The 27,647-nt window shown below is 35.5% G+C and overlaps 1 protein-coding gene across 5 annotated transcripts in view; it reads right to left on the bottom strand.

Annotated features, from left to right (window-relative positions):
* EPHA7 (EPH receptor A7) overlaps positions 1-27,647 on the bottom strand; it is a 169,633-nt gene that overhangs the window by 26,905 nt on the left and 115,081 nt on the right. For 3 of the 5 annotated variants that reach the window (XM_021545314.2, XM_021545348.2, XM_021545328.3), the window contains exons 6-14: positions 25,037-25,161; positions 21,367-21,535; positions 14,682-14,790; positions 13,930-13,985; positions 9,952-10,077; positions 5,575-5,760; positions 4,953-5,014; positions 3,674-3,883; positions 2,461-2,610 (exon numbers count right to left, since the gene is read on the bottom strand). In XM_021545314.2, coding sequence (XP_021400989.1) covers positions 2,461-2,610; positions 3,674-3,883; positions 4,953-5,014; positions 5,575-5,760; positions 9,952-10,077; positions 13,930-13,985; positions 14,682-14,790; positions 21,367-21,535; positions 25,037-25,161 — 1,193 coding nt within the window. The remainder of the gene's footprint in view (positions 1-2,460; positions 2,611-3,673; positions 3,884-4,952; positions 5,015-5,574; positions 5,761-9,951; positions 10,078-13,929; positions 13,986-14,681; positions 14,791-21,366; positions 21,536-25,036; positions 25,162-27,647) is intronic. The other 2 variants (XM_021545324.2, XM_021545337.3) reach the window with 1 other exon arrangement.

Raw genomic sequence — 27,647 nt, 5'->3', positions numbered from 1 at the left:
AGAGAAGTGGGAATCAAGATGATGTTTTTGAAGCTTTGGTGATACTTCAGACTCAGATTCCTGATGTGTATTCTGAGCTAGAAGGGTGAAACCAGGTATGAAATAATGAGTCAGCTAGAGATGAATAGAATTGCTATGAATGTCCAAAACATTGAAAAAATATTCTAAAATATTGATAAGTAAAGTACGACAACTGTCCACTCTGCTAAGAAAGGAGGAATGGGGGTCAAAACATCAGTACTCAAAGAAAATTAAATAGATTATATTTTTTTTTAATAAGCAAACCTACAAAGAGAAAACAGCTGGAGTTCTCATTAATAGAATTGATTTATATTATCCACACTTCGCACAATTTGTTTTTGAAATTCTGCTTTTGCTGCAAAAAGAGTAAAAGGGAATACTCTTAAGACTATGCTTTTACCATAAGCAGGCGATCTGAGGATTTAAAGCAATATAGAAGAGGACTGGGTCTTGTTACATTATATACTAGATGCCAACAATGAAGTATTAAATATGGGTAACTGGACAATGTAATGTTGTAACTATGACTGTGGTCATACAACATTAATACAGGTTAATGATTATAATAATGGTAAGAAATCCAGAAGTATAACATTGCCCTTTTCTGAAGAACTAATGTGCACTGAGGTCAGAAACAAAATGGGAGCAAGAACATCAGCAGTCTAATAGGGGAATGGGGGTTTGAGGGCTACTGTTACTAGCAAGGATTAAGCTGAGGTGAGCCCACTGCTCAGGGAAATTGGGACCTCTGTCTATCATCTGTGCTCAGTCTGCTGTGCCTCTGCAGGGACTTTGTAGGATGAGAGTTCTTTTGGTGCACCCTAGCCCCAGATCATTGCTAAAAGGAAGGTTTTGCTTGAAAAGAGTTCACAATACAAATATGTATCCTCCATCAGTCTAAAGCAATGACTTAAAGGAGGAAGGGGAGGATTAAATAAAGGCTATCTAAAGATCCAAAGTCAGGGAGGCCTGTTATTTACGAGATCTGCTCTATGACTACACCCACATCCACTTTTAGGCAAAATGTCACACCTAAAATATAAAGCTAAGTGCAAAATTAGAAGAACACATTTGGAATTTTTCATTACCGTTAAATACTCCAACTAGAGACTTTGAAGGAGAATAAATAACAAATCATTAGATGACTCTAAATTTTTGCATCCTCAAATATCTAGGGATTGGTAGGATGTGTATATGGTATGGGAGAACACATGCCTAAAGATCACAACATACAAGAATATTTGGAATTATTTCACCAAGCAAATGATGCATCTTTTAACTATGTGGTATTGAAGATTATAATGAAAGATGCTAAAAAGGGATAAAACTGTAAAAAGTGGCAAGTAGCTATTTTTTGAAAGAGACTCACTTGTGCTTTACATGAAGTTTTCAATAGAAGGAATACTTTTCAAAATCTAATAAGAGCATAAAGATATCAAAATTTCTCCTCTATTTAAATTTTTTTTCCTTATTGTTCCCTGTAAGATAGGTAAGGTTTGCCTTTGAGGCATCTTATATTCCTGTCAGACTTCTTTTATGTTTGAATCTAGTACAGAAGGAAGGTGTCAAAAGAAATGAAACTCTACTGGGTGTCTGGGGAATGTAAATATTTCTTTTTCTCTGCCCCAAGGACTTGTTTGCCCATATTTTGACAGTCCATGAAATCTTTGACACTGAGACCTGTCAAATATTAACAACTTTGCACTGTGCCAAACTGACTCATCATCTACACTTTTATCTTTTTTTTCAACTTTGATGTTGATCATTCAATCAAAAATTAAAATAACAATTAAAAAAACCACTCAAGCTCCCACCTGAAGAACTTTAAATGAGACTCTTTCTGACATCTTTGACACCTGTATGGCTTTTTCCTGTGTAATTTCTATATTAATAGATACTCCTGTCAGAAGTCAAGATTAACACCCATCTGTTCTATTACTGATGACCTGTTGCTCTGGATCATATTTTATGCTAACAAGGGTACTTTTAAATCAGCATAATTAATCTGAAAAAGCCAAAGTAGGTCATTAGCTGCCACTCAGACTTTTAACAACTTTTTTCAAATGATTAATCATTGCTCTAAGGTCAAAAACCTCAGAATTATTTTTTATTGAAAAAAAATTAAATTAAAAAATTAATTCTTTCCATTAAGCGCAGTAAAGCGAAGACCCCATATTACTATTTTTGATGTTCCAGTTTTAATTGATACTTAGGACAGAAACCTACAATATCCATGTGGCAAAAAAAAGGATTTTGACTTTGGTAAAAAGTGATAGCTCTGTAACTTTTTAATTTTGTGACAACCACACAGTACTTAGATAAGTCTTATTTCTAAACCAATATTTTAAGCACTTATAGTGAAATACATATGTATGTGTATACAAGATGTAATTTATGTTTTACTAACACACACACAGAGTCACAAACAGACAAACCTACATCTTGATTTGACATGTCCCAGTAAGGCCGTTCTCCATAAGACATTACTTCCCACATAACTATTCCGTAACTCCACACATCACTGGCTGAGGTAAATTTGCGGTACTGAATGGCCTCTGGAGCTGTCCATCTCACTGGAATTTTTCCACCCTATGAACAAAAAAGAAAAAAAAAAGAAATTTCTCTTTCTCACCCATGGGATTTTTATGTCATCTTCCATATAATGAGTTTACAATTATTTTCATCAACATCAAGAGAAGCACTTACATGATGTGCTATGGTGGACCGATTTCAGAATTTTCAAAGGTGTCTTAGGAAACTTAGTATCTTAAAACACTTGGAACATAGATACTTAGATACTTATAAAACATATGTTGATGAATTTCTGTGGAAGTGGTTATCCCTCCACTGATTTTAAAGCACTGCTTAGATGTCTGATTTACACTAGCCATTTAATTCCTGGCTGTCTGAAGCTAGGTGAGGGGAATCCCAACCTGTCCATATAAATCCCGCTGACTTGTCATATTGCTCCTCCGAAATCTTGGTCTGACATTTTTAAACCCGGATCCCACTTAGACCCCAACGGCAGGAGTGACAGCTGTGAATGCCGGTGTGGTTTCCTGGATCCCTGTGCCTGTCGGAGCAGATTCCAGGGGCCCCTCCTTCCCTCAGCATGGGAAAACAGGTACAGGGAGGCCCCATGGGTGGGAAAGTGGAGCTAGCTCAACAAAAGAATAAAGAGCACAGTGTGCCTGATGAATGCATATTTAAGAAAAGCGTCCCACCCAAAAGCAAGGGAAAATATAGGAGTTGAGCTTTGTCACAGACTAGCCTCCAGCTAGTCAACCCTTTGGTGAGATAAAATCTAGCCTCTAAAATAGTAACAGCTTACAAATATTTTAATTGACTCATAGTAAATTAGACATTTAAAATTTTTATGGATAAAACTTCCTTATTTGTTCAATCAGAAAATCATGAGAAATGGAGTAAAGAAGATACCACACAAAATATTTAGAACTTTGTCAAATAAAAATGTATATTCTTACAAAAATATTATCTCCTAATTAGAGACAGGTTTCTGCACAGACTCTTCCTTTTGACTGGCTAAACCCCCCATCAATTAATGTATTTGTCTTATCTATACCCTCCAGAAGATACACTTCTTCTAAATAACCATATCTCAAAACTATTAAAACCCCTTGGTTTATCTTACGGTTGTAGTGTAGACAGCCTCTGGATCATCTTCTATAACTCTGGAAAGGCCAAAGTCTGATACTTTACAAACAAGGTTGCTGTTGACAAGAATATTGCGTGCTGCAAGATCCCTGTGTACATATCCCATATCGGCCAAATATCTCATTCCAGCAGCAATTCCTCTCAACATCCCCACTAGCTGAATGACAGTAAATTGCCCATCATGTTTCTGGAGGGAAGAAAGGAGCAGCAATTCTTGTTAGTATAGCTGAGAAGAGAAACAAGAATTAGTTTTATGACTTTAGTTTTCTACTTATTTACTCCTTCTGTGGCAAAGAAACTCACCTCAAGCACACTTTCTTCTGAGATAAAGCAGTGCATCCAGTTAAGAAATGTGTGAGTAATTAAAGTACTAATAGTAACAATACTTGCTAACCACTGTGTCTTTCTCCCTAACTCATGGCAAGTCACTTCCAGGAGAGATCAGCTAATGAAGATTTGCTAATGTTATAGCTTGCTTCTATGATGTTCATCTCTCAGAATAATTATTGTATCAAGAAAATAAGAACTATCTCATTTTTGTAACCCTAGCTACTGATAACTTTCATTCACAGCTTGCAGTTTATTAAAAAAAAAAATATCTGTTTTCTATAGAGTGTTTACATATCATCTTATACTGATATGCATGCCTGGAAAGGAGTCAGAACTGGTGAGTTCAGAACATACTTAAAAACCACTAAATTGTTCTGAATTCACATTTATGTTTTCTTTCTTTGTCTCTTAAACAGAATCATAATTCATTTAGGGATTCTTTAATGCTAATTTCCATCATGCTGACACAGTAAAATTCTGCTCCCAAAAGGCCGAAGATTGGACTTCAGGTATCAGTGGTTTTAATTTCAACTGGTGGCTATAATAAAATCCACTATGTCTATGCCACTCTAAATCACAAATTCCAGAATGTCCCCACATGATCCTGTCTTATCTTCTCATTCCTGATCTGGTTTTTCTGAAACAACATAGAGAACTTGCTACTATTTGTCAAAACTCCATTTCAACCTGAAAAACATTTTAATTATACTTAATTAAATATAATAAAAATAATATAAATATAGTTAATATTTTAATTGTATTTAATTATATGTGCATCTGTACATATAAATATGTCTTATACCTGTGCATATATATATATATATATATATATATGCGCACAGGTATAAGACATATTTTTTAAAGTGTCAATATACAATATATGTCACTTTAAATATATTAATATAAGTTTTCATTTTGGTACTCACCCTAAGAAATGCATCTAAGGCCCCATTCTCCATGTATTCTATTACAATCATGACTGGTTTCCCTGAAAGAAAAGAAGACAGATATTTGAGAACAGCAAAAACAAATGGAGTGCCTTTTTTTGATAAAACAAATGCTATTCCTTTGAAGGACTGAATCATCCAGACACTGAACATTTCTGAGCCCTCCAGCACTGTTACAGAGCTCTAATTTCTTAAATATCTGCATGGAAAGTGGTCATGATTCATAAAATCGAACCATACAAATCCAAAAGTCAGTGTGTTCTCCGAACTCCTGCTGTGTGAACAGGACTCTGGAATAATGACACTTCAGATTATAGGAAAAGACATGAGAAACCTTATCTCTCTGCATGGTCTTTGAGGCCAAATGAAACTAGAAAAATAATATGTTTCAAAGTACTTCATCTTTTAATCATGCGTGCATCTAAATTTTTTTCCTCAGGTTGTAGCATAAAGTAAGTATTGTTTTAGTTAGTTACGCATCAGGAGAAAATCCATTAGGAGTGTGCAGTCTGTTTATAATTTGAATATTTGACCATGAATAAGGCAGAGCAATTTCTGCCATCGTGTTGTTATTTGACTGACAGACTGAGCTGCTGCTTACCTCTGGTAACAACTCCTTCCAGGTGAACCACATTGGGATGGTCAAACTGCCCCATGATGCTTGCTTCACACAGAAAATCTCTCCTCTGCTTTTCAGTGTAGCCAACTTTCAGAGTTTTTATGGCTACTGCAACGTCTCTCTTGCCAGGAAGCTTTAGACGCCCACTGCACACTTCACCAAACTCTCCTAAAATGAAGTAGATCAATGCTGAATTACTCTAAATACCAGTATTTTTTTTTAGGCCTTGATTCAAATAGCCACCTAAGTGTGTGTTTAAATTTAATGTGTTCATATTTGAAATGGATTACTTCGGCATGTGCCTTAAATGAATTGCTGACCCCTACAGAATAAACATTTCAGTTAAGCCAACTGACAGGACTATTATTTGAATATTTTAAGAGACTTTTTAATAATTGCTTGCATTTTTTCAAAAACATAAACAATGAAGTGATTTTCATAAGAAAACACTATTATTGAAACAGTGATACCATTCCTAAGTAAAAATGTCACTCTGCTCTACATGGTTTCCTTGCTATCTTTGGTTTCAATGGACTTTTTTTCTTTCAAAAGGCAGATCTTGCAGAGCTGTTTTTAATTTAGCATCCTTATGGTGTTAAATGAAGCACTACATTATTGCCTTCAAGCAGCATAATTTACTTTACAGATTATGAAATGAAAGGTGTGACTTATAACAATTTTGTTACATTAAACAAACACAAGCAAATACTGCAAGTTTGTTAAAGGTTCTAAACTAACAGACAACTGGAACTTGAATAAGCCTATGATAAAAAAGACCAAACAGCCAGCAAGAACACAAAAAAAAAAAAAAAAAAAAAAAAAAAAAAAAAACCCCAAAAAAAACCCCAACCAAATCTGGAAGAGAAGTAATTGGACTCCATCAGGAGAGAGGATGGAAGCATGTGCGATGTAGAGCTGAGTGGCAATATATCTACCTCACTAAAGAGATTATGAAAGATTTAAGCATTGTTCTTTGTCTCACACCTGTGTCAGCAGAGAACAAAAGTGAGATCTCCAGCTCTGCAGACAGGAAGAAAATTCTCCTTGTATACATAGAAGAAGAGGGTAGTAACAGATGTTACTGAATAAAAGGCGATGTTTCTTTACAAAGAAAGATTAACCACAAAAATATTTAATAATCTGGTACTTCACAAACTTGTCTGATGTTTGAGAGGTATGGTTCCAAGTCCCTCCCCCAAATCAAATCAAGTCAGAAATTTCTCTCCTGCATACCTGTGGAGTGTCTTAACATTTAAGCTGTTACGTATACACAGGTGTGAAGACACACACATCTACACACACATCTAAGACATGTTTTAGAATGAGTGCTGAAAAAAATGATTGAACTAGACCTACACAAAGAATTTTATTAGAGAATCCTTTTGTGAGAAACTTTGTGAGATCAGGACTGAAGTGGACATGCACACTTGGCAAGGTGTCTGGCTGTCAGTGGAGAGAAGTATGCTCACAGTTGGGCTGAATGCCTGAAGAGACAGATGTTGAAGTGTTTTAATGGATGGGCTGCAAAAAATCTTGCTTATGTCACCATCACTATTTGAACACTTATGTTCACCTATCAGTCCTAAATCAAGCTTTGGGAAAGAAAAAAGCAGTACCTGGGTCTTGACTTCACAGTTCATCCAGAAGGGTAGAACTTTGACCATGCCTTTGACCATTTTTAACTGACTAGTCTGAGCAAGCCTCCACTCAGCATGGCTTTTTTCACAACCCTTATAAGAGATGACTGCGTATAGAATCAAATTCCTGTCCCTCACATTCTATGCTAGCTGACCCAAGGCTAGCTCAGATGAATTCCATATACCTTGTGCTGTATCTAAGCTAACTGACCACGCAAGTGTTCCTGCCTGAATATTATCCTCAACCATCCTTGGGCACTGAATTAAGAATGCCATGAGGTATAGCTGTTACATACACAACAACTAGCTGCTCATGCCCCTAAACTGGTGCCTTAACCTCCCTCTTGCACTTCATTAGCAATGTGGATAGCTATTAATGAATTCACCACTCACCTCACTCACAGCTCCTAGCTGCAAGAACTTCCTAAAGGATAACAATTTTCTCCAGCAGTACTTTCCAAAATTGTTTCCTTCCATGTTGAAAGCAAAATGTGAGTATAGGAGTGTGTCTGTGTGTCTGTGATGTTTCAGAGCCAGGTAATTAGGATACTTGGCACAGGAGACACTAAGGCTTTACTCCTTTCCAGCTCTCTGTGATCTAATTTTGATTGATTTCCAAAGGCAGATCACACACACTTGGGCAAACCAGAAACTTCAACTTGCATGTTATGCACTTCAGGCCAGGATGCTAGCCAATGAACTACTTTTATTCCCAAGAAAATAGTACATTCAGCTGAAATGATGCCCAAAATTAAACTGGAAAATATGACAACAAGAGAGGGAATACTGCACAGCCACACAGCCACTAGCTCAGCATGTAAACAAAGCAGAGGCTAAAACAAAGGATGTGTGGTATGAACAACTTAACATAGTGGACACCATCTTCGGCTTCTGACAGGTGGCCACAGTGGGATGGTAATGAAAATGTTGGCAAGGAAAGCACATATCCCTCATGTAAATTGAGTACAAGCATCCTTGCACCCTGTTTGTGTCTGAGAGACATGGCACTACTCAATAGTTGATGTGGCCAGCATTGCTGATACATATTGAGATTGCTAAATGGCTTTTCTGTTGCTGCCACTAGCAGAAATTCCATATTCTTTTTTGATGTATGAGTTTCAACTGCTGCTTTGGGTCTGTTTGCTTCTGTTGTTCCTGGACTACATTTCATTTCACTCCTGTTTGCTATTTACATCAACAGGTTAAAGCCATAGCTAAACATGATACACAGTATGCTTTCACCACTGCATTCCTGATTCACTGAACTCCTAATTTACTTTCTTCAGACTGACTACTGACACACGTTAGTTGTTTTTGCTATCAATTATACACATTAAAATCAAGAATAAACTCATCTGCAAGTCAAGGAAATTAACACTCTGGAATTTGTCATAACAGTGGAAATTAATTTTAAACTGTATACTCTGCAGCACAAGTGTTTTTCAGCATTTTTCTCAGAAGGCATTAGCAAAATCCAACTGAATATATCTTTGTGCTCTGAACTGTTGCTATGCTGGTAGCTTTTTAACGCAAAGCAAAAGATAAAGCTCAGCAATTTTTCTATGCTAATCTTGCATATTGTGTATCTATTAGAAGAGATGCTGCCATTCTGGCATCACGAAAATTACTAGTTAGCAAGGACTGGATTCTTATGCTCTTACTCATCGAAGGAATAATTTGCTCAGCAGTGTGGTTCATTTCAATGGTACTACTCCTTGATTAAGACATGATTCAACATGACTGAGGTTACTTTAAAAAGGTGTTGTACTTTAAAATTCTAAGTGTAAATATTTTTTTACAGGTAAAACAACTTATTCTAGAGATATTTCTTCTTCCATTTTTAAATAATACCGCAACATGTAATTTACAGTACCAAACAACGGGGTGATTTTAAAAGAATTCTGCTAATACTTATATAAAACAACAGGAAAGCAAAAGAACATTTCCTCCAGGAATCCAAAGTATTTGATATTTTTCTTACTCATGGAAACTTAATTTCACTACATGGAGTAGTGCAATAAAAATGTCACGTATCTTATTAATGCAAACAAATGAAACTGCCTTTTTAGAGTATGAACACCATGGCTTAAGTAGGTGGTAGACAGCTCAAGAGAAAAAAAAGCAATGTAGTGCTGGTGCAATTACAATCAGTCATAAGAAGTTAAACAATAACTTTTTGTATTCATAAAATATCAAAAAGAAAAATGGTAGAAGAAAAAACAGCCTTAGGGAAGATTTTGTTATACAGAAACAAGACCTTCTTACTCTCTATTTGAGATTTTGTGCTGCAGCCAGTTTTCCTTATTCACATGAACAAAGATGCAGAGGTCAAAAAGCCCCCTTACAAAAGGCAAGCAAGCTGAATTTGCACAAATTACTAATGCCTTTACTCTGGCAGTAAATAACAGACAGCACAACTGGCCCACTCCCCCCCAGTTCCAATTTTAATAGCAGCTACTTAATTAAAAACCCATAAGTTTTCAATGTCAAGCAATACTTTTAATTTACTCATTTCTTTTGTTTTTTTCTAGTTGTAGTTGGGCTTTCCCCCTGTTTGTTTTACATTTTAGAAGCAAGTACGGCTTCATTGCTCTTAGCCACTCTGGCAAATTCAAAAAGTTCTTCTATACCTGAGGTATAATTATTTGCCTGTCATTATGATGAATGAGTTTCGATCCCAGCTAAATGGAAGAGTTGAATCAGGAAGCCACGGCAGCCTTACCTGCGCCAATCACACGCTCAATTTTAATACAAGAGGCATCTAGCTCCTTGGCGAATTGATGGACAGCTCTATTTGGGTCCTCGTAGGTTTCAGGGTCAATGTAGGTTTTGGTGCCTGGAAATTTAACTGTAATGATGTAAGAAAGCATGACTGTGATGAAGCAAAAGCATTTATTGTGCAGTCAGCCCAGGAATTTCATTATGCAGAGTGCTCCTTGGAAGAGTGAACCTGTTTCCATGCTACCTGAGCCAGAGCCGCTCTGAGAAGCAACCTTAGTTTTAGGCATCATCTGCAAGCATGCTAACACAAGTATACACAATCCCATCTCTAAAAAATGACTAACATTAGCATCTGCATCTCCTCTTGAACAGAAAGAAATAATAAATATTAAAAAGTACTTAATGGAATAAAATGCAAGGGTTGAGCGGGAGTAAAAGCAAAGTGAGGAAAGGGTATAATGCCAGCAGAGGAGGTGAAAGTTTCTTTTTATGTGTAGGGACATCTTATCCTCATCACCCAGGATGTATAAACAGCATTTCCTTATGTTATCTCTCTCCTCTAGAGGGATTTGAAAGGCTCCTCCACCCCCTTGAATTTGCTTAATCTACTGAATATAATATTGTTTGTAGACTGTGGCAGTAGTCAAAACTATTCACAGCACTCAGAAATTACATCCTCAAGTGTGTTTCTTGCACTATAATATGAACATGAAAAACACCTGTAGCCAAGTTGTAAAGTCACAGGAAGGGAAAGTGGCCTCTGTGGCACAATTATCTCCCCTCTCAAGCACCTAAGTGAATACTATTCAGCAACTTGTTTTTTGCTCTTCTTTCTCCATGCTTAGTACAGCTCAGGCAGCATAGTGCTCTGGCCAGCATGCAGGTTTTTTCCTTAGTTTGCTGATAATTCAGGTAAATTATCTTTTGCTATTCTGGTCAAAGTACAAACTCCTGATAATAGCAGAGCAACCCTGGAAATCTATTAATCAATCAATTTTTCTGAAATAAATTTGTTGACAAGAATTATGTTCTTGAGCTTTAATTAAATCAGTGAATTAAAACTCAATAGGAAAATGCAAAAATGGTCTTTTGTTAATTGATATACTCATAAGCAAGAACAGGATCAAAAGTCAATACAAAACATAAATAATTTTCAGTTGCTTTGTATTCTTTGAATTTAACATGTAATATATTAAATTTGAAACTATACTGAAAAACAGCTTAGTAATAATGTGTATTTATGTTTTAGCTGGTATTAATGACCTAAATCCATAAACCATAAGAAAAATAAAAACAAACCTAGAGAAATTGTTTCAATAATATAATGAAATTACAGGCAGGGAAATGATTTGAAATGTTGCCCAGATGTTGTTATCTGTCACATAATGTATTTAAATGGATGTTCTTTTAGTTGCATTGGAAATTTGAATGCTGACTTTTTAAAAAAAATGATAAATATTTATTTTTTAAAACCAAAAGAGACTGGACAAAATGAGAATCAAGCAGTAAGTTGACCTCTGGTAGTAGTGCTTTAAAGCAAGGAGATGGAGAAGGAGACATCCTCTTGTGTTTGTGATAAAGGGCCTGGATTGGAAGTAACCTTGTGAATCTCAAGTGGGCCTCTGACGGGTCTTTGTTCAAGCTGTCATAAAACATTTTGACAGGCCAAGGCTACCCTGGCATAGCAACATGAAATAATGCTGGCCTGCATTTGCAGACATTGTTAGATGAAAAAGGGAGGAGGAAACCAAATATAAATCTGAATTGCTTGACTAAACTCGTCCATTGTACTTGTATCTTCAAGTGTAGCACTTGAGGTCAAAGAGAGATGAAGGGAACTGAAATGAAATATATGATGGTCCATTAAATGCTTTAAAAGCTTTAAAATCTACTTTAAAAAAAATGTTTGCTTGTAAGGGTTTTTTTGTTTGTTTGTTTGTTTTGTTTTTGTTCTAAGTAAAGAACAGAAATGTTACTTGCTTGTTGTAAGTTACTTTTTCAAAAATCCAGTCTGGTGCAGAAGAATGTTGTCTAGCTATTACAGAGCAAAAGGCCACCAAACTGGTGTTCACAACTCTGTGACCAAGCTGGTGACCACAGCATTGGGCTCCATCTCACTGTGTACATGGCTATCAAATGGAATTAAATGCTACACCTACAATCAACAGATGAAGAAAAACTAGTTTGGCAATAAGTGACTTTATCTGGTGCAACAATTTAAGAAAGACTCTTTATGCTCAATAATCAGGCTAATTTGCTAGATAACTAGATTTATTGAAAGTAAAATAAGGGAAAGGAACACTTATAAAATGTCACCATTTTTGGATCAATTATCAATATTAAGTAGCAGCTTTCAAATTAGTTAATTTACACTCTTAATGAAATAAAAAAGAAAAAATGTAACCAACAATGGAGATAAGAAATTATTTAGTTAGCATATCCCTTTTGTTTACATACTGACAACCAAGAATACATAGTTCATCTTTTCCTTCAAGGACATAACAAGTATTTTAAAAGTAACAGTAGTAGCTTTTCTGGAGATGTGAAAAGCTTATAATGCGTTATGAGAGGCAAATTTCAAATCCATCTCTCACAGAAGAGTAGCATTTAAGTAAAATGAGATTTTTGACAAATTCTTTAAAATAAGCTGCACTGCAAAGTGCATGATATATAATTCTTATCTCATTATTATTTTCCACTGTTCTGGCACAGTTTATGAATTGATTGACTAAAGCTGCAATGATGTCACTAATCAGCTTGACATTCACTGCATTTAAGCAATTTAGATAGCCACAGACACAAACTTAGGAAATGTGATCAATTTCCAGCTTTTTTTTTCAGGGAAGAAAGGCAAAACAGAACCTTGATCTGATTTTGAGTGGAGCTTTGGCTAGAACTATCCATTTAAAGAGGAATGCATTGAGAAAATGCTTAGAATTTATTACTAGTGGCTACGTAATTTTCCATGTGACATTGCTTTTAGATAATACCTCATGATTTTAACATGCCTAAAACAAACCCTATCGCATTAATAAAAAAAGATGGATTTAAGATACAACTGCAATTACTGATAGACAACAAAGGCTAAATGCAGCATAGCCTGACTAAATAACATGTACAATGTATGGGAGAAGACTGGAAAGACTGGAATTGTTCTGCATCAGAACTTATGTTCATTTTAATTCTGTGATTTTTTCAATTATGGTTGCTCAAAATAATTTTGCAATTTAGTTTAACACACTTCCTGAGTTAATGACTAATTCTAAAACAGATTAAAACATTCCTCTCCCCTTACATTTTCAGTTGTCATTAACCCAAGAAAGATGTGTTTTATTGAGTTTTCCCAGTGTTCTAGTTTAAGTTCAAATGGTAGACGTGATTTAAACAAGAGAGGCTTTAGGTACTATCCTTAGCTAGGCAAGTGATTGTAGATCACATGACAGTAATGAAGTGGCTGACCTTTCTTTTCATATTAAATATTCTATTTTTAAGGACATTATGTTTTGTAAATATTAATGGTGCTACTGTATTTGCAGTAGCAGAACACAGCTTTTGAGCAGAACAGCTTCATTTTAGGGTGATGCAATAACTCACACTTTCTTAATCTGAAGTTTGCCTGAGGTAAAGATGAAAAAATCACTTAGGCAAAAGTTTCTTGAATACTGCACCTCAAAGGGATCATTAAGACAATGTGAAACATGTATTCAGAGCAACCAAAAGAAACCAAAGAATGCAGAATGAAAACAACAGTATATAATAGACATATATAGAAATAAAACCATCTGTGTGAGCAATGTTTACTTTAATCTACATTCTTTTTGTGTAGGTCACATTTTTAGTGTTTAATTTCCCACTTGCTATTTATGCGGTAGTTTTGAATTTCCTATGGCATTATTTTTCATGGAATCTTGGTTTAGTATGGTCTACACTATTGCAACTTTGAATTTTTGAAAGGGGAGAAACAAAGCAAAACACTTACAATGAAAGTAAAGTTCTTCATCCCCTTCTTGATCTGCTTTGCTATAGCCACAATGCCTGAAAAGAAAGGAAAATACCAGTTTTACTAGTAAATAATGATTTACTTATCACATCTAAAGTCCTGACAAAATCAGTTCTACAGGCTGGGATTTTCAGGCACTGAACACCTAACTGCTGTAGGCCCTTTGAAACTTTCACCTATAATTCTATTGACAGCAGAGTTTTAAATAAATCATGAACAGTTGCAATCAAAAGACTTTTGTATCAAATACCAGTCGGGACAGGTCTTGGAGAAAAAATTCTACTTCTGGTGAAAGGCTTGTACAGATAAAACAGAGGATTAAAGAACTTGAAAGTAGAACACTGTTTTACATGAGGTTATTCTTAAACTTACTGCTGTGTCTCTTTTTTTTTTAATGTAAAGTCATTTAAAGGCTGATCAGATAAAGTGTCAGACTTCTCCATGTGAGAAAACTGAACAGAAAGAGAGACTTTGAGGAGCAGAGGTAAAGAACCTGCTAGGGGTTCCTTTTACAGCACATTTACGTAGGACAAAAAGAACATCTTGATACAAATATCTTGCCAAAGTAAGAGGACAAACCATATAATTAATAACAAGATTTAAATGAAAACTGTCCTTATTAAGAATTATTTCTGTTTCAGTTTTGTAAATTACTATCCCGGGTTCGACTTTGTCTCAGGAGTTCACAAGAGTGGTGCCAGATGTGCTTAAGCCTATCAAAGATGCAATACCTTCGTCCGATGATGAATCCAAACACCATGAAGACCAGGATGATAGTTCCTGCCACAGCAACCACAGCTATGATAATAACAGGATTCTGTTCACTGGAAACAGCTGTGGCTACAAACAGAGCACAGGGTTGAGATTAGTTAAAAATTAATCCCTACTAAGGGACTTCAAAAATTTAAGTCAATCATCATGAATTGTAGACTGTCTACTGTAGTAGACTGCCTTTGTCTGAAACATTTACATTGATAAAGTTAGATTAAAGAAGGGCCTCCATTGGAAATTCAACTAAATGCTGTATAAGTTAATGATTGTCTAAATTGAATAAAAAGAAGCCAAGCTGGAATTTCCATGGCCAAAGTGGTACAGCCATTACCTGAAAGCCAGCACTACTAGCATCTGTCACTTCCACTCCCGACTACTGCTTTGCTGCATTTGTTTTGACTCCCTCCTAAAAGAGGAGTACTGGATATCCCTAAAAGGAGGGACAGTAGGAGAGTAATCCCTAACTCTGCTTCTAGCCTCCGCTCTAAAACTCATTGATATGACTTTGAAGGCTTCCAAGAAAATAGTGTCTTTAAGAAAAATGTTTGTGCTGAAGCACTATTAACACAGATTTCCTAGGTAGCATATTTCAATCTCTTACTGCAATTAATCATTGTAAATAGCTATTATTACTTACCATTTGTTTCTGTTAGCAACAAAAAGGTGCTTCCACATTAATACAAAATAGAATTCTCCATGCTTCAGAGAATTTACATGCTAAAATATCCCCACATTATTGCTCTTTTTATTCAGATATGCCAATTCTATTAATATATGTAAATGTATACATGTCACATTAATGTAAACTGAGGACGTAATACTTAGCCTGAGAAACCTTGAAGCTTGTTAAAAACATTGCTTGCCTGACATCTAATAAGGGTGTCCATGTACTCTCATACATTAAGTAACCACAGCTCTCCTGAACTCTGGAGATGCACTGGTTTGTAACAGTGAGTGAGGATCTGAACCAGAAGATGAATAGAGGATGAGACATGAGGGACTGTGTGAGAGTCAGCTGGAATCATAGAATCACAAAATCATAGAATAATTTAGGTTATAAAAGTCTTCCAAGATCATCAAGTCCAACCTTTGACCAAATATCACCATATCAAACCACATGCAGTAAATGCTGCATGTGGCACTTGGGTGGCTCATTCCAATGACTAAATACCTGTTTAGTAACAAAATTCTCCCTGATATCCCCTGGTGTATCTTAAGGCTCTGTCTTCTTGTCCTTGGGAAGAGACTGACCCCTACCTTACAACAAGCTCCATTCAGGTATTTTTAGAGAGTGGCTCCTCCCTGAGCCTCCATTTCTCCAGGCTAAACAACCCCAGCTCCCTCAGTTTCTCCTCATCAGACTTGTGCTGCTATTGCAAATTCTGTTCCCTTCTCTGGACATGCTCCAGCAACTCAATGTCCTTTCCAAAGTGAAAGGCCCAGAAGCGGATACAAGACTCATGGTGTGGCCTCACCAGTGTCAAATACAGAGCGATGATCACTATCCTAATCCCACTGGTCACACTATTCCTGAAACAAGCCAGCATGCCATTGGCCTTCTTGGTCACCTGGGCACACACTGGTTCATGTTCAGCCAGCTGTTGATCAGCATCCCCAGGTCCTTTTACACTAGGCCACTTTTCAGGTACTCCTCCCCTGACCTGTAGTGTTGCATGACGTTGTGATGACCCAAGTGCAGAACTCAACATCCTTATATGCTTCCTGGGTTGTCTGCCCCCTTCTTCCAAAGGTCATAAACTTTTTTTCCCTGAATTCCAGTGAAAGCTCCCTATTCAGCCATTCCAGTTTTCTTCCCCACTGGCTCACCTTTCAGCACACAGGGATGGCCTGTTTCTGTGCCTAAAGGATTTCCTTCAATCTCCTCCTGTTTGTTACCCATACTGTGTGCATTGGTGTAGATACACTTCAGTTGGGTTGATTTCACCCCCAACATTGGCATGCCACTCCTGGACTCTCCTCTAGCAAGCCTGGTCTTACCCCTTTCCCCTTTCAAACCTAGTTTAAAGTCCTATCAGCCCTTCAAATTCATGGGATTTAAATAATCCCATGAATAATTTTCCCCTTTAAGATAGGTGAACCCCATCTGTCTCCAGCAGGCCGGGCCATATAAACTGTCCCACGACTTGAAATGCAGCCAACAGATGAAAGAGGAAGAGGAAAAAAAGGAAACCAAACTGATAGCTAATTAACTAAATTAATGATATGCTAATATGGTTTACTGCTGGTACTGGTAAATGAACTAGAATGTCTACACTAGGATTTATGAACTCCACAAAATTGGACTTGTGTTACAGACTTCAAAGGTTCCCATAGAAACAAATAGCTCAGAATTTTCTTGGAAGGAGTAAGCCAATCAACATGATTTATTTTTTCCCTTACACTGACCTGTACCAACTGTTTCCCCCCAAAATAACAAACCCCTTGTTATACTACACAGATTTAGAATACTCTGCACTGGAGGGAAATTGCACACACATCATACACACACCCCTCTGGTTTTATTTCCTGAAGAAACTTGTAATTTTTCTATATTCTCTCTAATGCACATGAAAAAGACCACACTATTCCTATAACTCTTTAACTAAAAAACAATGCTTATCATTAAGTAACTATAACTTTCTGAGATACAAAGTCAGTAGGATGCTACTGTAGATCTGCCTGTATTCCACTCATGCAGCTTTTAAGAAAAAGCAGTGACTGTCTTGTGCAAGAGACTAGGAGCAAAAGTCATAGAACTCAGTTTCTGCAACTTATCTAGGCCATCAAAACAGACAATCTCAAGGAATGTAAAATTTCCATAAAATACAGCATTTCTTTAAACTGTTCCCATCTCTCTTTGAACTTCACTGCAAACCTCACTTGGAAGTGAAGAAGAGGCAGCTGTCATAATGGCCAGGGTGTGAAGCTTCATCCATCCAAAAGAATTTGGAAAAATCCCCAGACCTGCCTGTCACCTAGTCCAGTAGCCAAGATAAGTGCATAGAGGCTGACATATGTGAGTGGGTTGCTCTATGTAAGTGCCTCACAGATTTTAGGTACTTGCACATTCTGGAAGCAAGCAGATGATGTTTTTTGGGCTCTGGAAAATGTTGGGGACATGGTACACTGGCCAACTGCTAAGACAGGTGGGATGCAATGCAAGATTTATTTTTATATGTTAAAAAAAAAGAGAGGAGGGGGCTGATTGTGGGCATGGTTTGGTATAAAGTCAGTGACAGTAGTGTAAGACATCTGCCTCTGTTCAGGTACTCTGCTGCTTCCCCTGTGTGATGAACTCAGTCTGCTGGTGTAAGGGGGAATCAGAACACAGCTTCTGGAATGATCCCTGTGGTTTGGCAGAAACAAAGATGCTAGAGTGTTCTTAGAGGAATAGTTTTGGGATGCAGAAGGTCTTTTCAGAGGGTGCATGCATGGCTACCAGTCACAGGTGATGCCACAACAACAATGACAGGGAATCAGCACCAGGACAGGAAAGTTCTTACCTCTGCTTAAGCTGTGCTCAAAGGTTGACACAGGGAGCTGGTACTTGGGCATTCAGCTACAGCTGACACCTGATCTGAGCTATGAGATGTACACATCCAATGCACAATGCTTAATTTAAAGAAGTTAAATTTAAACCAGCTTATAAATACATGGTTGTAGGGATGGGGAATGCATATCTAAACACCCTGGAGGATTTTAAAAAAGTTATCAGCTTAAAATGCTGTGTTGATGCTCCATCAACCTTTTCTCAGGCAAGCAACTTCAGATGCACAATTTCTGGAAAGGAAAAGAATTCTTGGTGAAGTTCACCATGAAAGCTTCAATGATAACTGGATCCATTTATGCCAAATACTACTTTCTTAAGTATTTCTTAAGTATGTGCTTTATGCCTTCTATAAAAATGTGTAGTATTGTTATTTCAGACTTTGGAGATAAATTTTAGGTATGCCCAATGCTTCAATCATCTTTGATTTACTCACATTCATGGAAAAAGGAAAAATACTAAATTCCAGGTTTTCTCAAGTGCTTCTACCTTAACAGTAAGAGCTGTAAAGAAGTCAAAGATTGGACTTGATGACCTCAGAGGCCTTTTCCAACCTAATTGATTCTGTGATTCTGTAAGTGAAAAGATCTGCTTCCATTACAAAAAGCAGAGGATTGTCTTTAGGTCCACTGGCTACAAACCACTTACCTTGACTTTTAAATACGTCAGTGAACCAAGAGATAGAATTGACACTTGAGTGATATTTTATGCATTTGAGTGTTTTTCCAGAGGGACTTCTGTTTCTAATAACCAGCCAGGATGACTAGGACCATTGATTGATCTGTGGCACTAGTAGAATAGAAATGGTCTCCCTTTATAAAGCATGTTTACCTCATAGTTTTGAAATTTTTCCATAAATATCTATGCAATACCCAACATGTATTATATGATCTAATGCAGGTATAATATATGTATATTTTACATATTAGATAGTATTAATATAATGGATACAGTTCCTCAAATATTGAAAAGTGGCTATACAGTTTCTATCACAATTCAGAAAACAGCACACTATTCAAAAATCTACTTACTTACCAACACCAACCAAACAGTGCCAACCATAGGAAGTACCAGGACAAATCCATGTAGGCAACATGACTAACTGAATGTGGTGGTCATTATATATATTCTTACACAAATATATACATGTGTATTTTTTTCTTAAACTACTTTGGCATTTTTAAAAGCTGAATTCAGAAATCCACTGGAATTATGAGAAGAAGCCAAAACCTCTTAACTGTAGCATAACACGATTTAGTGTTCACCTGCATGGTATGTCCCTTGAGGTATATTTCCCAAAACCAATCCAATAAAGGTCTTCCTTTCAAATGCTAACAATAGACAAATTTGATGATCCTGTAAATTCTGATAAAATTATAACTAAAATATAAGAAACTAATACTTTAATATAAAACAATTTTAGAAGAGTTTAATGGAATTTGCTATCTTTTTACCAACATTTTAATTACTTCTGAAAACCCTATATGGGAAATTTTGGATGCTTATTCTTGCTGGGAATTCTATTTTCTAATGTTGTCTCAAGATAATGGATTTTCTTTAATGAAAACACAGGACATTTTTCATGGCATCTGAAAGCATACAACTGGCCTGTGAAAAAAGAAACCTGCTGTGCATCCTGGCCAAGAGTCTCTGTGGTTTATATGCATGTTTTCATCATCTGAGTCAGAAAAGGAGTACAGGAGAGTGGTCAGTGATGCATTTATTATAGGATTTTCTAATCTCCCATATGTTGATCAAACTCCAGTCAAAACTATTTATCTTTGAAATCACCTTTGCTAATCTTAGCAGCTACCAGTCTGCTTACATTCAGTATGTAAAAAATACTCTGATAATTAGAGAAATGTTGGGGAAATATTTTGATGTAATAATTTTAAACCACTATGGACAATAAATTATCTAATTAGCAGGAACTTATTATGACAGACTTCTAATTTGTTTTCCAGAAAACTATTTAAAATAAGAAATTACTTCTGGATGTACCTAAGGTTCCCATTCTGCAAAATGGGGATTCTGCTACTGACTTTTTCTGCAGATGGGAAGCATGCTATTAGACACAGAGCTAATAATATTAGTAATAACAGCTCACTGCTGTTATTATGATAATTACTGTTTCAATTATGTCTATTAGATATGTGGTATTAGTCATTATTTATAGTTTTTATATTCTGTGTGGAACTAAGGTGGAATCAAGACCTAACTAACGTATATTAACAATAACCACAAGTTGTTCAGGTGACACCTGGCTGCAATTAATAGGACGCAATAATGTGTGTCTGCACATACCCCTTGAATTCACTGGCTATGTATTCCTGTATTTCCAGCTCCCAGTCTAACTGACTTGTCAAGGTCAACGTGAAGCAAATGCTCTAAACCAGGGAAACAAGATTTGGGTCTGCAACAGGGTGGTGGAGCTGCCAGGGACACAGTCCCTGTGAAGGGGATCAGGGCTCCCAGGCCTCACTGATGGAAGAAGTTTTTTGGTTACACATTTTACAACTTATTATACGAGCCTGTAAAGAACTTAGTATCATTAAGATTTCTTTACTGAACTAAATTGCCAATGAATTCAAAATTCACTAAAGATGGAATAACAGCTGAAGACACACATACAAACTAAACTACCAAGTTGTTGGGTTTTTCTTCAAAAAGTCAAATGGGGAAAAAATAGCCTGGAGAAGTCTCTGTGGGTTGAAATCTCCTCCTTTCTTCTCTCCCCAGTTAGAGAACAATTTAGTTGAGTTATTCAGCTCATCACTACTCACTTCTTTTGTGGGGAGAAATAAGAGTGTATCTGAATTTAAAAAAAAAAAAAACAATCTTCATGTATTAGAAGGAGAGCAAAGAAGAAGAACCTAATATGTAACAAATCTCCTCCAGCAAACTGAAAGACTAATTTTCTCTTCTATGGTAAAATAAATTATGGAAGCTCATCCTTCAAAAGACAATGACAAAAAGTCACCTTCATGTTAAAACAAATTCTTTGTCATTGTAATTATGTTGTTTAAGACACTTTCCTTTCTTGCTTTACTTACTACCTCTACAGAAAGGGTTAATTTCCTGCAAACCTAATTCCTTACCTGTGGCTTCTTCCAGTGTGGCAACATCCAGTCTGGGGCTGTAATTTCCATAACCAGCAGCAGTAAAAGCACGAATCTGGAAAACATACACTGTTCCTGGCTTTAGGTTATTAATAGAAGCTGAAGTGGACTTGGTTTTCACTGTTGAATATGTCCTCTCCCTTTGATCCTGGAAACAGAAAGACAATTAAATGACATTTACAGATTGGATTTTATCATGATTGCACAACAGCAACTGACAGCCAGCCTGGGTAGTTTACTTCTATTTGCTGAATGCTCTTTTCCCCCAACAACAAAAATAAAGCATACTCTGTGGAGTATTACAAAACATTGTCAATGCAACAAAGAGCTCTAAGTGTAACAAACAATTCAAATGTAATGCTCATGTTGTTACTCAGAAAACATCAAAAAAAAAAAAAAAAGGATTGCTCTTTTTGGCTCTGATTAAATTTTGCTTAATTTTGATGAGAAATAACTCAACCACAGCTTTCCAGAGGAATCTGTGATGTCTAAACAGTTCAAGAAATTTTTTCTTTCATGGTCAGAACATCACAAAGATAGGGCTGCAAAACCTGCCTTCATTCTGCATTAATTCAGTTTATCATTACTTTGACATTATACCCATCTATTATTTCTGAAAAAAATAGAATATCATCAGTTTATAATTGGATTTTGCATAATTTCTGAGGTCCTTAACTCAGTTTTCATTCAGATATTTATCTCTGGTTTTTAGCCTTTTTTCAGTTTTAGACTCTAAGGCATAAAGAAGAACCTAAGGAAAGAAGCTCAGTATGACACTCCACAAATTTGAAGCTGTAAGATTACAAACCCTGTGAGTAATAACTCACTTTCAAATAGTACAAAAGCTGTATCACAGATCATTAGAGTATTCAAAAAGCTATACTTATTCATCACATTTAGTGACACAGATTATATTTCAGCATAGATATGTGAAGCCCTGTTGATTTTTGGTGGCAGATGCAACCCTGATTTGAAGGGCAGAAGAGATGAATTAACCAACCATCTGAACGCACCACATGACCAGACAAGCATGAGCCGAACGCAGCAGTGCTAATGAGATGGATACAGAGGGAAGAAATAAATCTGTAACTCATTTCAATAATATTTCACCAGATAAAAGTGATGGAGAGCCTTCCCTGTCACAGTCAGTAAAGGAACAAAGGCTTTTGCTGAAATACTATACAGAACATACAGGGCTATACAGAACATAAATGATTTCTTTTCTCAGATTCAGTAAGGGCTTCTCCTGGTCCTTACCCAGTCTGTGACTTGAGCAAGCCTACAGTTTTAGCTAGCAACAATTTTCCATATCTTCTCCAAGAGAGTTTAAATCATCAGGAAGTGAGGACCACAGCAGAATGTATATTGGCATGTGAGACAGAACAGGAATGTTTCGAGAAATGAGACACAAGTGTAAGAAAACCATAAACAGGTTCAGGACTGTAAGCCACAGTCGAATTTCAGTTTGGGTTTTGATGCATAAACGAGGCTTATTTGAATTGCCAACAGTTCTTGTATTCAAAAACAAATAAAAAAAATAAAAAAAAAAAAAAAATCCTGTGCTAGAAATCTCACAGGAAAGGCTTACTTTGGAGATTTCAAGCTGCTTCCATTCCAGCCCTAGCCAGAAGTGAGAGGTGAAAAAAACACTTATCACAGTATTTCAGAATGACAAAAAATGTTTGATTTAATTTGGGTCTAAAAGGAGCCAAAAGTTCAAATCCTTTTATTTTGCTTTTCTTTTCAACTAGTGAAACACAACTTAAACAGACTCTCACTCTGAGAAGTAGAAGAAGAAGAAGACTGTGAATTAATTTTAAAGCTGAAATGCAATTTTTTGGAAGGAAAAGAAATAATTTCAGTATTTGTGCAAAAATTACTTCAGTTAAAGTTACATAGTCCAGTTTATCTGTGACTGTTAGAAAGAGCTTTTTATTCTCTTATTAATTTCACTGTACTAAGTATAATACTGGAAGATGTCCTTCCATTTAAAAAAAAAACTTTAACATCAGTTTTTTCCCTTTGGAAACACAGGGAAAACTGGCAATGAAATTCTGCTAGTTATTTAAAATTAGTATATAGGGAAAACAATAAAAGCCACATTCTAAAAGCTATCATTATATAAAAAGCTGGGTATCTTGGCAATTTTTCTGTCATTTTACATTACCCATTTAAATTATTTATTTTATTTAAACAGATTAGAAACTGCTCTGCACATTAAAGAAATGAAAGGTTCTCAAATTTTTTTTTTTTTTTTTTTTTGGTTCAGAGGACAGTTTTGCCCTTGATAAATGTGTAACATTTTTAAAATACTTGGACTTTATTTGCATGTGTATGTACACACACATGCTTGAGGAACAAAAATCATCTGCTAAAATTAGTAAAATTTCTTCCAAAGAATTATTTAGCTATCTGTACATATCTGTTAGATTTTGTTATAAAAATCATTAGAATGAAGAACTTAAACTGGAAGTTGGCCTTAACAATTTTCTTTTCCTTTCCCAAATCATATAAAAATATTTTGATAAGTATATTTGTGTAATTCAGCACTGAAAATGAAATATGACACTTGATATTGCATCCAATCTGGGCTGAATTTACCTAATTCTGTGTTACATAGTAAGCTGACATGCTCTTTTTGATATAGGGTACTGTTACCCTGCCTGCAGAAATGTCTTCACGAGTGTCCATAAAGAAGCCCCTTTATAAATTTTTTTTTCATTTTAATTAATTTTAATTTTTTCACAGAATGTTTTATAAAGATTAGGAGTATATTATGTTATGCAGACAATTTCCCAAGGAATCTGGAGAAGCCAAACTTAGTCTGGGTCCCATGACAAACATAGAACTACACAACCTGCCTTCACTCTGCTTTCATCCAGTTTACGGTTGTCAGAATTTTTTTATTCTGCAGTACTTCAAAGTTATCATGAATGAAACCCTAGACATGCTGAAATGAATGGCAAAACTCCGACTGACATCAGTAAGATTGCAATTTCACTCTACTAGAAACAGAGATCACTTCATCTACTACTGAAAAGCAGCCTTCAATTCATTATTGCACTGAGAGAACAAGTGAAACATAAATTTCACAGTCCTGGTCCTTTTAAAAAGGAAAAATACGAAATATTTATTTCCCAAAAGCCTAGGAAGTGTTTTGAAAATTTTCAGACATCAAGTAGAAGCTGCCCAGCTCATAAGGAAATACAAAATGCAGTAGGGAGTTGTACTTGATACATCATTTCAAAACTAGAATTACATTGGTACAGAAGGAAATGAAAAAAGCTCCAAACACAATGTATAATAGATGTAATTTAAGGGTATGGAATTTAAGGGTAAAAAATTAGATGGTATTTAAGGGTAAAAAATATCCAAGTACAATTTAACAATTAAAAAAAAAAAAAAAAGGAACGAAAGACAGATTTCAACTGTATATTTCATTTTTAGTGTGCCAAAATACAGTATTTGAGATGTATGATAACAATAATAATGGCAGAATTTAGCTAGTTATTAAAAGTGAGCAAAATCACTGACTTTGGAGAGACGAGATAGTTGATAGCTGATGATTTTAACACTGTTCCACAATGCAGCAAGCCAACATAAAGCAAACAACATATTGTTGCACATTACAGATAATCTTAGCACTTACTTTCTCATAATATTTGATTTCATATTCAGTAATGACTCCATTGGGATGTTCTGGTTCCTGCCAGGAAAGCTCCACGCTCCTCTGCAGCACTCTTTCTTTCATTACGCCACTAACTTGCGAGGGAGCTGTTTGGACAAGATGTGTCAATAAATAAAAAGCAAATTTGTTGGATGGCTAAAAACAAATGTCATTACTGATCCACCTCATGCTGAGAAACTTTCATTAAGGTAAAAGAAAGCACCTTTTCATAGCTCGCAATTCAAAGCTAATGAATATTCTAGCAGATCCCTATTAATGTTCATAAACTTAGAACAGAAATCAAACTACAGTGCAAACAGCAAAAGGTATCATTGTTCGAGTTAGTGCAAAACTGAGATTGATGGGATAGGAAAAACAATTAAGGAAATTAATTCTGATGATGATAGCAAATCAAATTTTCAGACTGATGTGTAGTAAATTAAGAGTCTAAATATTTATTGCATATGTTTCTGAAATGCACATAAAAGAGAAATAATATTTTAGAAGTAAAATCACATTTTAGGCTGATTTGATATGACTAATTCCAGTTCTGCTTAGAAATAATCTCTCACATTATCTGATTACAATACGACGGTGATGAAAATGATTTTGTTAAGAGACTAAGCCCACTCTTTTTCATTAGTTCTAACCTCTCCAGGACATTTTCTCTTTAGAGCTAAGTTTCTGTATTTTGTCTTAGCATTTTTGAAAGTGCAAGACAGTTTAAGGAGTAGATCTCATGGAAAGAAGGTGACACTGTCTTCCTCTGCCTCACTCTAGGGAGATATAAATAAATGCACACTTCATGCATGCACATGTACATACACTGAGTTTCCTAATAAATATCGCCCACAAACAAGCACCTTTTGAAATTAAAAAACCCCAAACCCAATATAAAAGCATTATAAAGACATTGACTCTTATATAAAAATGTTTTAAGAGAAAATGTAATAAACTGTGAGATACTGAAAAAATAATTCACTTTCTCAACTTATTTTTAATGAGAAAGACAGCAGATATTTTTCTGATGTGCAGCATCAAAGGACGCCAAACATCACAGTCTTCCTCAAATATACACACTGAATTTAGAACAGAAGTCCTGTAAAACTATAGCACTTTGAAAAAACAACTATGGTATTGGAGCCATGCAGAACTTGATCTTGTTCTCATTCAGTTTAATGGAAATCAATTTTGCTCATGCAAAAGATAAAGAAAGAGAGGACCTGACCCTCAGCCCCCTACAGTTAAAAGCTAAATGCCATTTACATGGATAAGAACTTGGTCTTGGAGCAGACTCAGACACAGGAAAGGTGTCTGAGATAAATTTATTAGGAATAATATACTAGAGATAATACTAAAGATATTAGAGATAAATTTATATATTTTTCTAACACAGAATCTAATACTGATTTTATTTTGAAATTTTTGCTTAAAAAACCTGAAAAATTTAAATCTTTTAAACCACCACTTTATTTCAGAACTGTATATAAAGCTTTCATTATGTAAAATTATACAGTCTTCAGATAAAATTCTTATCCCAAGCAACAAGGTGATCTTCATTTTCTCTAGTTTTCTAAAATAACACAAAACATCTATAATGCACACTCCTGTATAATTAAGTATATAACTATAATGATAAAATTATTATTATATATTATAAATTATTATATATTATAATTATAAAATTATTATATATTATAAAATACCTAAAGCCCAATAAAGAAAATAATCCTCTGAAAAATTAAATTGAATTATTAACTTCTTACTGCAATTTTGAAGTTTCTAAGATTTTTTAAAAATTATAACATATATGTTCAGGGAGATTGCATTTCATTGGAGGCTCCAAGAATACATGAAATTAGAGTTTGAAGCCATGCATTATAATCTTCATTATGAACTATTATGCTGCATATAATCAATATAATCAAAGTTGAATATCTCTTACATTAGGCTGCCTAAATGATAAAATCAGAAAATTGTATCAGACCAACAACATAGGTTGCTGCAAAAAGCCAGGATCAGTCTCACTCTCCTTGCATTCTCTTTCTAAAAGCTGAGAGTATTTTCACTCTTTAATTGGTGAAATATATTCTTTTGCATAGCTAGGACTCCAGAACGCAGCAAACTAATTTACTGTCTAGTTTTCTTTGACATGATTAACTAGTTGTCTTCTTTGCCTAAATAAGTACCTCTGCATCCTGAATGAATTTCAGAGAGGTCATTATGTTTCATGTGTAACTTTCTATCTCATCCAGATAAATGTATCTCAAATTGCTAATCTTACGTTTTTAGATGTCTGAAATTGATGTTGGTACTTATCATTGAACGATTTTATATTACCTAGGTCACTGGAATTTGTTTTCCATGTTTCCTGCTTTTTGTTTTTGCTTATCAAATTTTTTCATTCCGTTGGCCACAGCATTCATTTTTCTTAAAGCAGTGAAGCAAAATAAAGTTGATATTAGTTAACTCTGTGTATGTGGGAAAGGAACTGGAATGTGAAGGAGGAGGGACTGAGAGAGGGGAAAGATTTTCATTGAGGAAATGAAATACACTGTGCAACATTCCTGCTTAACACCTGTACAAAGTACAT

This window comes from Lonchura striata, chromosome 3 (assembly GCF_046129695.1).
Source record: "Lonchura striata isolate bLonStr1 chromosome 3, bLonStr1.mat, whole genome shotgun sequence".
NCBI classification, from domain to species: Eukaryota; Metazoa; Chordata; class Aves; order Passeriformes; family Estrildidae; genus Lonchura; species Lonchura striata.
Note: the sequence above shows the minus strand (reverse complement) of the source record. Positions and strands in the feature narration are given on the sequence as shown.